Below are 10,379 nucleotides of genomic sequence, written 5' to 3' on the forward strand. Positions count from 1 at the left end.
GGGGGGTGGCTGTCCCGAGGTGGCAGTTACCTGTGGTACAGGACTCTGGCTGGCTGGGCTCTCCTATTTCAGGGACAAAGAAGAACCCCAGATGGTGAGATGATACAACAGAGAGAGTGTCCCCCCCCACTGCCCCCCATCCAGCAAATCTGCTCTGGAGTCTAGTGGTAAAGCCACCGCGGAGGGAGCGAGCACGCTGGCAGCTGGGGCCAGTCCTACAAGGACATCGCCTGGAGAACTAGAGGGTCACCCATGGAGAGGAAGTCCCTCAGTGACATGGGCTGAGGCAGTAGCTGCAGTGATGGTCTTTAGCAGAGGGGTGATGGTGAATGACTGGGCAGGGGCAATGTTGAGCCTGGGGCGGGATGGGGCGGGGCTCCTCCTGTAGTGTTTGGGGGGAGGCGAGCTGACTCAAGGGTACCCAACAACGACTACCCCATCCCTCCTGTCTCAAGTGGTCAGAAGTGGTCATGTAGAGCCATGACTGCGGGACAAACAAGGTCCAGTCCTAACAAGGGTCCCAGGACATCCTGAAGGTGTGTGCATGGCTGCTAACCCAAAGATCGGGTTCTCAAATCCCCTTAGAGGCACCTCAGAAGAAAGACCTGGTGATTGTGGAAGAGCCACTGTAGACCCCGCGGGCTGTCCCAGGTCCGTTCTGAACCGTGGACCCATCCATCGCTGTGGGTGGCAGCAGATGTGACCACCGGCGTGCTCGAGGCTGCTTCACTGGGAGCAAGTGGACCACACCCTTGTCCCCTGGGCATCTGGCCAAGCGGGACTTTTTCTGAGGCCTGGCAGGCAGCATGGGCCCCCACCAGCACTGAGTGGGCCTCACTGAGCACTGAGTTCAGGCCAGAGGAAGCAGAAGGTCAACTGGATCCTCTCTGGGTCTGGTCAGCCAGAGGCCAGTGTGGAAACAGTGCTGGGGCTTTGGCATCTGCGTCTGTCCATGCCTTGTGGCCTTTCTTTTGGAACAGACCTGTGACTGTGCCTTGGAGTTGGGCTTTTTTCTTTCTGAATTTTGTAATGTCTTCTACTCAATGAACATAAGGATCCCATGGCCTGACCAAAGGACCCACATGACCCCTGAGGGGCAGAGCCACAGGGGGTGAGCATGAGTGGGGTCATCCCAGACTCACTTGTACCCCAATTAGCACTCAGGACCGTGGGTCAGTGGAACACCTCACCTTTCTGACCTTTCTCTCCACGCAGACCCATCTCTCCTGTGTCTCCTGCAGAGAAAAATGAGATGTGATTGTGGGTGTGGGGCCCTCGGCACCAGGGAAGTCAGAGAGGACTGTCGTCCACCTCCCCGGTTTGAGGGGCGGAAGGAGCACAGGTCTTGTCCAGGGTCTTCACGCTGATAGCCAGGTGGCCCATAGAGGCTCCAGTGCAGGACTCAGGACAGGGGTGGGGGGGAGGAAGCTGAGGCTTAAGCCCTCGGGGAGAGGGGCCTCTGCCAGGACCTCAGAGCCAGGCCCAGCACAAAGGGACCAGGACTGTACTCGGGCGCCGGACAACAGAAAGACACAGAGGGGGCCCTAGAAGCCCCCCCCAATTCCCTTCTCTCTCACAGTTGCTCTCTGGGGCCCCCATGCCTCCCTCTTTTTCTGTCCTCTCTCTCTCTCCTGCTTTCCCTCTGCCCCTCCTGTCTGTCTCCTCCCTCACCCTCCCTCTTTCTCTCTCTCGGTTCCCTCTCTCCCTTTCGTCTTGAATTCTTTTCTCTCTCTCTGTTCCTCTGTCTCTCTCCCTCCTTTCTTTGTCTCCCCCTCTGTCTTCTCTCTGTCTCTCTCTCTTCCTCCTCTTCTCTCTCTCTGTCTGCTCTCTCTCTCTCTGTCTCTCACATAATCTGCTTCTCTCCCTCTCTCTTTGTGTTTCTCTCCCTCTCTCTTTGTGTTTCTCTCCCTCTCTCTTTGTCTTTCTCTCCGTGTGTGTCTGTCTCTCTCCCTCTCTCTTTCATCTCTGTCTCTCTCTGTGTGTCTGTGTGTCCTCTCTTCTCTCGGGTTCCTACCTTTGGGTCCCGCACTCCCAGGAGGGCCAGGTGGACCTTGAGCACCTGCAGATGCAAAGACACCAGTTAGCACCAATGACCTGACAGATCTGCTGGAGGATCTTTGCCCACGTTTGAAGGCCCAGCTGCATCCTGTGCTGGCTCCTGACTTCCTCAGATCTGTGGAGCCCCTGTGCCTTGGAGGCAGGGTGCCTGTGGGTGACTGCCACTTTCCCTGGTCACAGGGGCTGGGGAGGCCTCTGCAGAGAGCTCTGGCTGTCCTTCAGGTCCCGTGAATTCCTGTTTACCCTTTGAGTACATCTTGTGTGAGAACCTCAGTGACCACGGGGCCAGACCCCCACCATTAGTGTGTCCAGAGAGGGCCAGGCCTTGAACTAAGGCTCCTCCTTGGACTCCTTAACATGCCCAGTCCCCGTGAGGAGGGGAACTTGGCGCAGAGGTCCTGGAGGGAGGGGCCAGCTCTGCACTATCCCCAGACCCCTGGACTCCCCAGAGGCTGGAACATGAGACCCTCACTCCATGCAATCCCCACGGTCTACAGGAGCCCCATGGTCTCCTGGGTCAGCTGGGCTCAGGGTCCAGAGAGCTGGTGTGTCCCCCGCCCGGACCAGGTTCAAGACCAGCTCCATCCTCAGAGGGTGAGGACTGGGACAGCTGGGGTGGGGATAGATCTCTTATGCTCAGGGCTCAAGGGAGAGCTTGGGGGATATAGACCTGGCTGTCCCCTCAGCATCCACACAGAATACTGGGGGGTCAAGGCTAAGCTCCCCTCAGTGTCCACACAGAATACTGGAAGATCAAATCTAGGTTCCCCTCAGCGACCACACAGAATACTGGGGGGTCAAGGCTAAGCTCCCCTCAGTGACCACACAGAATACTGGGGGGTCAAGGCTAGGCTTCCAGGCAGCTCATGGGAAATTCAGGCCCAGCTGTTCTCCATACGTCTCCTGAGCCTCAGTTACCTTGGGCATCACCTGGTGAGAGGGCTCTAAGCAGGGTCAGCCCCCAGCCCCATCTGAGAACCCCCTCGGCATGGCCCTCCTTGGGATCTGACTTAGGAAGAGCAGGGCAGCAGAGCCTGCACCCCAGCCAGCACCCTCCCTGGCTGGTTGCACACTTACCTGGTGTGCCCAACTCTCCTTTTTGTCCTGGGTCTCCGGGCAGGCCCGGGCAGCCTCGGAGAATGCTGAGCTTGTCGGAACCTTCCAGACCCACCACCTTCACTTCTGCGGGAAGACACGAGAGCCATCAGCCTGGACGTGCTCACTCACGTTTTAACCATTGTTATGGATGGAGTGGCATCCTTTCGAAATACGAACTGACTTGGTTAGGTCACGATTCTCGGTATATTAAGTAATTACCCTTCCTTTTGTGACCTGATATAACGATGTGTTGCAAACCCTCAACTCTGATTTAAAGTAAGGAATCCCTTGTGGAGTGGTGACATTAGGCTGCTCACCCAAGACTGGCAGCTGGAATCCACTGGCCACACCACAGGACGCAGAAGGGCGGTCCCCTCCCATAAAGATTAGCAGCTTTGAAAACCCACTGGTCAATTCAAGTCAGAACGGCAGAGGGTCCACAGTGAGTAAACAGTGATTTGGATGAGGCAGCATTAGTGGCAATTATGTTGATGAGGCAAGATGGATTTTAAATGCCTTCATTGTCTAGTGATGCTGTAACAGAGACAGAGCAGCTCAGGGCTCTAACAATCACAAACTGATTCTCTCAGGGTTTAGGTTAGGAGTCCAAGCTCAGTGTGCTGGCTGCAGGGACGGGCCCTCTGCGTCAGTTACGGAGAAAGTCCTGTTCCCTTTAGCATCTGTAGGTCCTGTGTTCCTCAGAGACCCTCCAGGTATCCTGTCTTTCCCTGGTGTCAGGGAGCTTCCTGGCACAGCAACCTGAGTCCCAAAGGATGCATACCACTTCTGGAAGTTCTTGCTTGGTGCTGCGGAAGGCCCCCGCCAACTCATTTTCTTCCCTTTTATATCTCTTGAAGTCAAAGGTCTTACAGGTCACACTGTAGGGAAACTTCCATAACATCTGCTGAGGGCAGTCTTGTTTTCCACCCTTAATCCTCTACTAATACTTGGTTTATCAGATCATGGGGAGCAGTACATACCTTCCACTATATATCTCACTGTAATTTTTTTAATATTTTTCTTTTTTTTATCTCTTTTTTTTTATCTCACCGTATTTGTATTTTGAGAGCGACACAATGTCACTAACTATAGGATTAGATTGGATCTTGAGTCAATCTCTTTTGAAAGATAAAGGATATTAGCAAGGATCAGAGATCAGGGGACTTCCTTAACAATAAGGAAGAAAAGCCTGGATTGGAGTGTCTCCTTTGAACCTGGTGTCCCCATGCTAAGAACCTCCTAGACATGGAGGAAGATCACTGTCAAGGCATGTGGAGAGCTCAAAGGGATGACTGGGCTGTAGATGTTGAAAAGATATGAGGATCTTAGTTCACACTCAACCCAGAGGAAGAGAGACAGAGAGAGAAAGACAGAGACAGACTTCCCTGAGAGCTGGCATTCTGAACTCACATTTCTAGGGTCCCTACTTTGAGGGAATGAATGTCTGCCTGCTAAAGTTATCACCTGTGATGTCCCTGTCACAGCAGCACGGAGAATCAAGGCACACCCACCTATGTCTCTGTCACAACAGCACCAGAGAACTGAGACACCCATTTTTAATCATTCCATTCACTGACATTAATTACCATCACCATATTGTACCACTATTCCCACTGTCAACTTCTAAATGTTCCCTCCCTTATGTGAAAGGGAGATAGCACACTGGAAGATGATAGTGGCCCCTCCAGGCACCCGTATTATTGTGCTCAGATGTTTCTGAGTCCACCCTGACTCCTGGTGGCCCTGGGTGCAGACAGGGACTCTCCAGAGCATTTTCAAAGCTGGGGCCTTTGAGAGCCAGATCAGGCTTGTCGTCCAGGGGATCCCTTGGCAACTTCAAACCACCAAACCCTGAATTCTAAGTCTAGCACTTAAATACTGCTTTCCTCGTCTCCTCACCCAGGGAATTTAGGGGGACAGAAAAGATGGTCCCACATTCTCTCTCCTCAGTGGCAGAGTCAAGACCTGTCTTTGAAGCCTGATGGTCCAGACCATGGACTCAGGAGTCAGGGTGGGTTTAATGCACTCCTTCCCCCTTAGCTGTGTGGCCTTGACCAGTCACTCAGACTCCCCAAGCCTTTCTTCTGCTCTGAGGATGAAAATCAGGCTGTCAAGGGTCTTGACCAGAAGCTGCCCGTGAAAGCTCGGCTTATTGCCCGAGACACTGTGGGTGGCCACTAGCTTTGAGCAATCAGAGATCTGGGTTGGTCTCACCTGGACAGGTGTCAGCAGCTTGAATAGTCAGGGTCTGAAGGCTCAGGAGCAGAATGAGATGGACCAAAAGTCCTGGGGCCATGGTGGCTCAGCTCTGCTCAGCTCCACCACTGTCGGGCCTTGACTTCAAAGACATTCCCAGCTCTTATATCTGGGGAAGCCAGTCTGTCCTAGAACTGTTATTTCTCAACTCCTATGGCAACACCACTTCCTAAGAACTGTTGCATCAGCAGGATGTGAGAGAGAACTCCAACAAGCTGTCCCTACAGCCCTGCACAGGCCTTAGCCCTCCCAGCAAGATCACCTGCAAATGCTCCAAGCACTCTCTCTGCAGGTGGGGAAGGTTTACCTGTTTGCGGTTTAAGGACCATCCCTGGCAGCCTAACTGACGAGGATAGGTTGATTGCAGACACTCCTCCACCTCCTCTGACCTCTCCAAACCTCAGGGCACCTGGGGAGAGGCAGAGGAGAGAGTCTGACCCCTCTTGCATGACGAAGCACCCACTGTGGTGGGCTCTGCATACGCTGGGCTGCTAGCCTCAAGGTCTGTGGATTGAGTATGCTCACTGCTTCATGGTAGAATGATGGGCAGTACCTTCTGTAAAGATTTACAGTCTCTGAAACGGCTTACTAAGTTGTCACTAGAGCAAATGAAAAAAAAATCTTGGTTAATTATTACACGTGGAGTGTTAGTTACATCTCACAACAGTTACACCAGTAGTGTTGCAAGGGAGCTGCTGAGACGTCTAGCTGGTGACTTAGCACAAGGCTAGCAGGAGCCAGCAGCTGGTCAGCACCTATCTGACTAGAAGGTAGGTGTTCCCTCAAGTGCTGACATTTCCTAGAAATCAGATACAACTCGCCTTGCTTTGACTCTTAGAAACTCGCAGACCCATCTTGCCCTACCTAATAGAACACCAGCTTTGCCGATTCAAAGATGAAGTTCCCTAATGTCTAGACCAGAGGATCCCGCTCCCAGCAGGCCCTAAAGGACATTCTCTTAGAGCTGTTGACCATGAGGAAGACTCGCTTGTCCTTCCGCGGCTCAGTTGACACGCCACCTCCACCCACGAGGAAGGGCAGTGTGGGAACTTCATCAGAGCGCACAACCTCGGTTACCCCTGGCGGGCACGGAGCGCTTACTTCTCCATAATACGGAAGATGAGAGAGCCACGATGCATTCAAGGACGAAGGGCAGCTTAGAATGGCTGAGGGTGAAAGCCTACATATATCTGAAAACTTCCAGGGGTAAACTATCTCTTTTATGATTCTTAAGCGATGTTTTCAGGGTTCACTGACCACTAGGCTTTGTTTTCTGGTGCTACTGCAAGGAGATATTCCATGTGAGGTACATTTACTGTTTTGGAGTTTGGAAGTCTGAATCGGGACACAGGTTCTAGAGGAGACCAGGCCACCGAGAGTCCCTCGGGGGTTCTGAACGAACGTCTTGACTGTAGATGCACCGCTGCAGGGCATCTGTTTTCTCTGTGCGTTTCTCTGTGACCCTTTTTATAAGACAGAGCTCAGAAGGAATTGGGTTTAGGATACACTATACTCCCAACTTGACTTCATTAATGTTGCAACAAATACCCCTTGTTTCCATTCAAGGATTCAGGGATCAGGACTGAACTTATCTTTGTGGGGACACAATCCGATAAGGAGCTCGTGCTGGTGCCGTAACCCCTTTGCTCACCCATCCTGTCCACTCCAGCTTTCAAACAGTGGCCAAATGATTTTGAGGAGATTAGCAAGGCCTGCCAGTTGGGGAGTTTGCCTTTTTTGTCAGCTGCCCACTCAGAGTTTTTCCTTCCTATTGGAATGGTTGTCTTTTGTTGGTCGTGTTGACGTGAAGTGTTGTAACCTTTTCCCATCCAGTGCCCCATTAACCTTGCTCTTAGCGCTTTTGACATTATGTTATTGTTTGTTGTTGTGTGCCATCGAGCCACCTGTGCTCATAGCGACCCTATGTACAACAACCCTAAACACTGCTCTGTCCTGTGCCAATCTCACTGTCTCTGACACACCTACCACCATTACCCCAGTCACTGAGTCAATCCACCTCATAGAGGGCCTTCCCCTCCTATGCCTGCCCTCCACCCTCCCAAGCATGATGTTCTTCTCCAAGGACCAGTCCCTCCTTACAACATGTCCAAAGTATGTCAGACGAAGCTTCAGAATCTTTGCCTCCAAGGAGCAGCCTGATTTAACTCTCTCCAGGATGAACCTGTTCATTTTCTTAGCAGTCCATGGTATCAATACTCTTCTCCAGCACCACAGCTCAAAGGCATCAATTCTCCTTTTTTTTTCCATTAGAATAAGATGTAAAATTCTTTTTTTTTTCTATAATTATATTTTATTAATTTTCATAAACATTTACAGAGATTTTGGGCTTCCACTCATTGATTGTTGCACTATTCTCTCTATCCTCCTCCCAGTTTGTTCTTGTCCAAATGCCACAGTGCTTGTCAAAGCCAGTTCTGATTAATCTTCTTTGTCAGTGTGTCCTTTGCCATTCCCTATCACTCCTCCCTGAGAGAGACTTCACCCTGAGTCATAAGGAAAAGGGGATGGCGTATTCTCTTAGCTACTTCCTGCTGAAAAGGGACGCTGTGGGTTTCAGGGTGAAGATCTTCTCTCACTACTCTAAAGGGCCCCTTTGGCAGTAGGAAACACATAGACTATTATGGAGATTGATTTTGGAATTTAGATGCACTCTTATTGATTGTGCTTGGCTGTACATGTTCATATCCTTGAAGATGTATCATGGGGGTGTTGCAACCTAGAAGACACAAATTTGACTAACAAGTTATAAGTACATGAGTCCATCTATCCTCTCTAGTCATTGCACAAGTGATTGCAAAGACCATGGACTGTATCAGGCACACCTTAGTTTCCAAAGTGACACCACTGCTCTTCAGTACTTTGGAGAGGTCCCTAACAGCAGACTTTCCCATTGCAATACATCTTTTAATTTCCTGGCTGCTGGTGCCAAGAGTGTTAACTGTGGAGCCAAGCAAACTGAAGCTGTGAACAATCTCAATCTCTTCACCATCCATCCTGATGCTGCCAATTGGTCCAGTGGTGAGAATCTTTATCTTCTTGACATTGAGCCTCAATCCGTATTGGGGGCTGCAGTCCTTGACCCTCTGCAGCAAGCGCTTCAGGTCCTCCTCAGTTTCAGCCGGCAGGGTTGTGTCATCTGCATTAAAGATTTAACATTACAGTTTTCCAAACACTTTTATTGGTTTGCATAGTCAGTCATAGACATTGTGTTTTATACATGTATTCTGTGTTTTGTACAATCATTCATATATGTTATTAATTACTATTGCTTTATGCCTATTATCACCCCATCTTTTCAAGCCCTCATTAAACCTTTCCCATTTCTTAATGGCCCTCCACCCATTAACATCTGTTCTACCCATGATTTTTCCCCCTTCTCTTTTATCTGCCCCCTTCTCTCTTCCCTTTTTGTGCATTTAAACATGTCTTAATCAGTTATCTGATTTCCACAATGGTTTTATGCAATTTTTGTCCCTACGTGACTGAGATATTTTACTCAGCATAACATTCTCTAGTCTCTCCCAAATTATACAGTATTTTATGAAGTCATTGTTCCTCAGAGCTGCATAGAATTCCATTGTGTAAATGTATAATTTCTCAATCCATGTTTTTGTTGATGGGCATTTGGACTTTTTCAATTTTTTTACTGTCGTGAAAAATGCTGCTAAAAACATAGGCGTACAACTGTCCCTTCGTGCCTCAGTTCTGATTTTCTTGGACTATATCTCTAGGAACTGAATAGCTGGGTCAGATGGGATTTTTATGTCTGTTTTTTGAGGAAATGTTAAATCATCTTCCATAGTGGTTGTACCATTTTACAGTTCCACCAGCAGTGCATAAGAATTCCAGTCTCTCCATATCCTTTCTAATACTGTTTACTGTTTTGTGAAACTTTGCTGCTGCTAGTGGTATGAGGTGGTATCTCATTGTTGCTTTGATTTGCATCTCTCATATTGTGGGTGATTTGTTGGTTTGTTTTGGCCAGACTCTTTTATTTAGTGTTTTGTAGTTGAAAACAAAAGTTATACAAGAGGTGTCCAGGACTCTCATTCATAGGGTCGCTATGAGTTGCCTGCGACTTGACTGCACTTAACAATACCACCAACAACAACAACAGAGAGAGAGAGAGCGCGCGCAGTTGGCCTAGTGGACAGAAAGCCATGCTCCCAAGCCAAAAATGAGTGACTCTACTCCGTAGCCCTCAGACCTGTCTTTCAATGTTTTCTAGGTCATGTAATCCTGGTGTCTCCACTTGCTGTACAGAGGTAACTCGTGGTTGCTGTGAAGCCGGACACTATTACACTGATGAGTCAAATGCAAGTCAAATGCAACCCATGGTGGACAGTGTTTGGTGGAGCTCCCTGATTAAAACAAACTTGGAAGCAGGAGTGGCATCCACTTCCACAATAGTTTGCCTCTGGAAACCCTATGGACCTGGAGAAAGGACGAAAATTATACAAGTTTCCAGGACTTTCGTTCATAGGAATGCTATGTGTCGCCTGCGACTGGATGGCACATAACAACAACAGTTGTTTAATACACACTTAAATTGTTTCATTGGGGGAAAGGAAAAGGAGGCTCTTGCAGATTCCCAAGGAAATGTCAGAAAAGCAATATTTGGCCAGCATTATCCATGTGCTTTTTGGGGCTTATGAGTGATAGCACTTTCCTTAAGTAAGCGTCTGTTCTCAGGTTTTCCACTGAGAACACTGAGATTTCCATCTGAAGACACCCTGAAATCTTAGAGTAGCAAACCCAACCACCCTTCTATGAGCCATCTACCTTGTTTACATGTTGTTGTTGTTATGTGCCGTCGAGTCGCCTGCGACTCATAGCGACCCTATGTACAAGAGCCCTAAACTCCGCTCTGTCCTGTGCCAATCGCACTGTCTCTGATACTCCCATCCCAATTATCCCAGTCACTGAATCAATCCACCTCATAGAGG

At 49.6% G+C, this 10,379-nt stretch overlaps 1 protein-coding gene across 1 annotated transcript in view; it reads right to left on the reverse strand.

Moving 5' to 3' along the window:
- LOC102868654 (ficolin-2-like) overlaps positions 1 to 5,452 on the reverse strand; it is a 10,058-nt gene extending 4,606 nt beyond the window's left edge. Inside the window, exons 1-4 of the mRNA XM_006902382.1 lie at positions 5,371 to 5,452; positions 3,136 to 3,240; positions 2,007 to 2,059; positions 31 to 64 (exon numbers count right to left, since the gene is read on the reverse strand). Of these exons, the coding sequence (XP_006902444.1) occupies positions 31 to 64; positions 2,007 to 2,059; positions 3,136 to 3,240; positions 5,371 to 5,452 (274 nt within the window). The remainder of the gene's footprint in view (positions 1 to 30; positions 65 to 2,006; positions 2,060 to 3,135; positions 3,241 to 5,370) is intronic.
- Positions 5,453 to 10,379: the final 4,927 nt, after the last annotated feature.

This window comes from Elephantulus edwardii, unplaced genomic scaffold (assembly GCF_000299155.1).
Source record: "Elephantulus edwardii isolate Elephantulus edwardi_28Jun2011 unplaced genomic scaffold, EleEdw1.0 scaffold00401, whole genome shotgun sequence".
Lineage (NCBI taxonomy): Eukaryota > Metazoa > Chordata > Mammalia > Macroscelidea > Macroscelididae > Elephantulus > Elephantulus edwardii.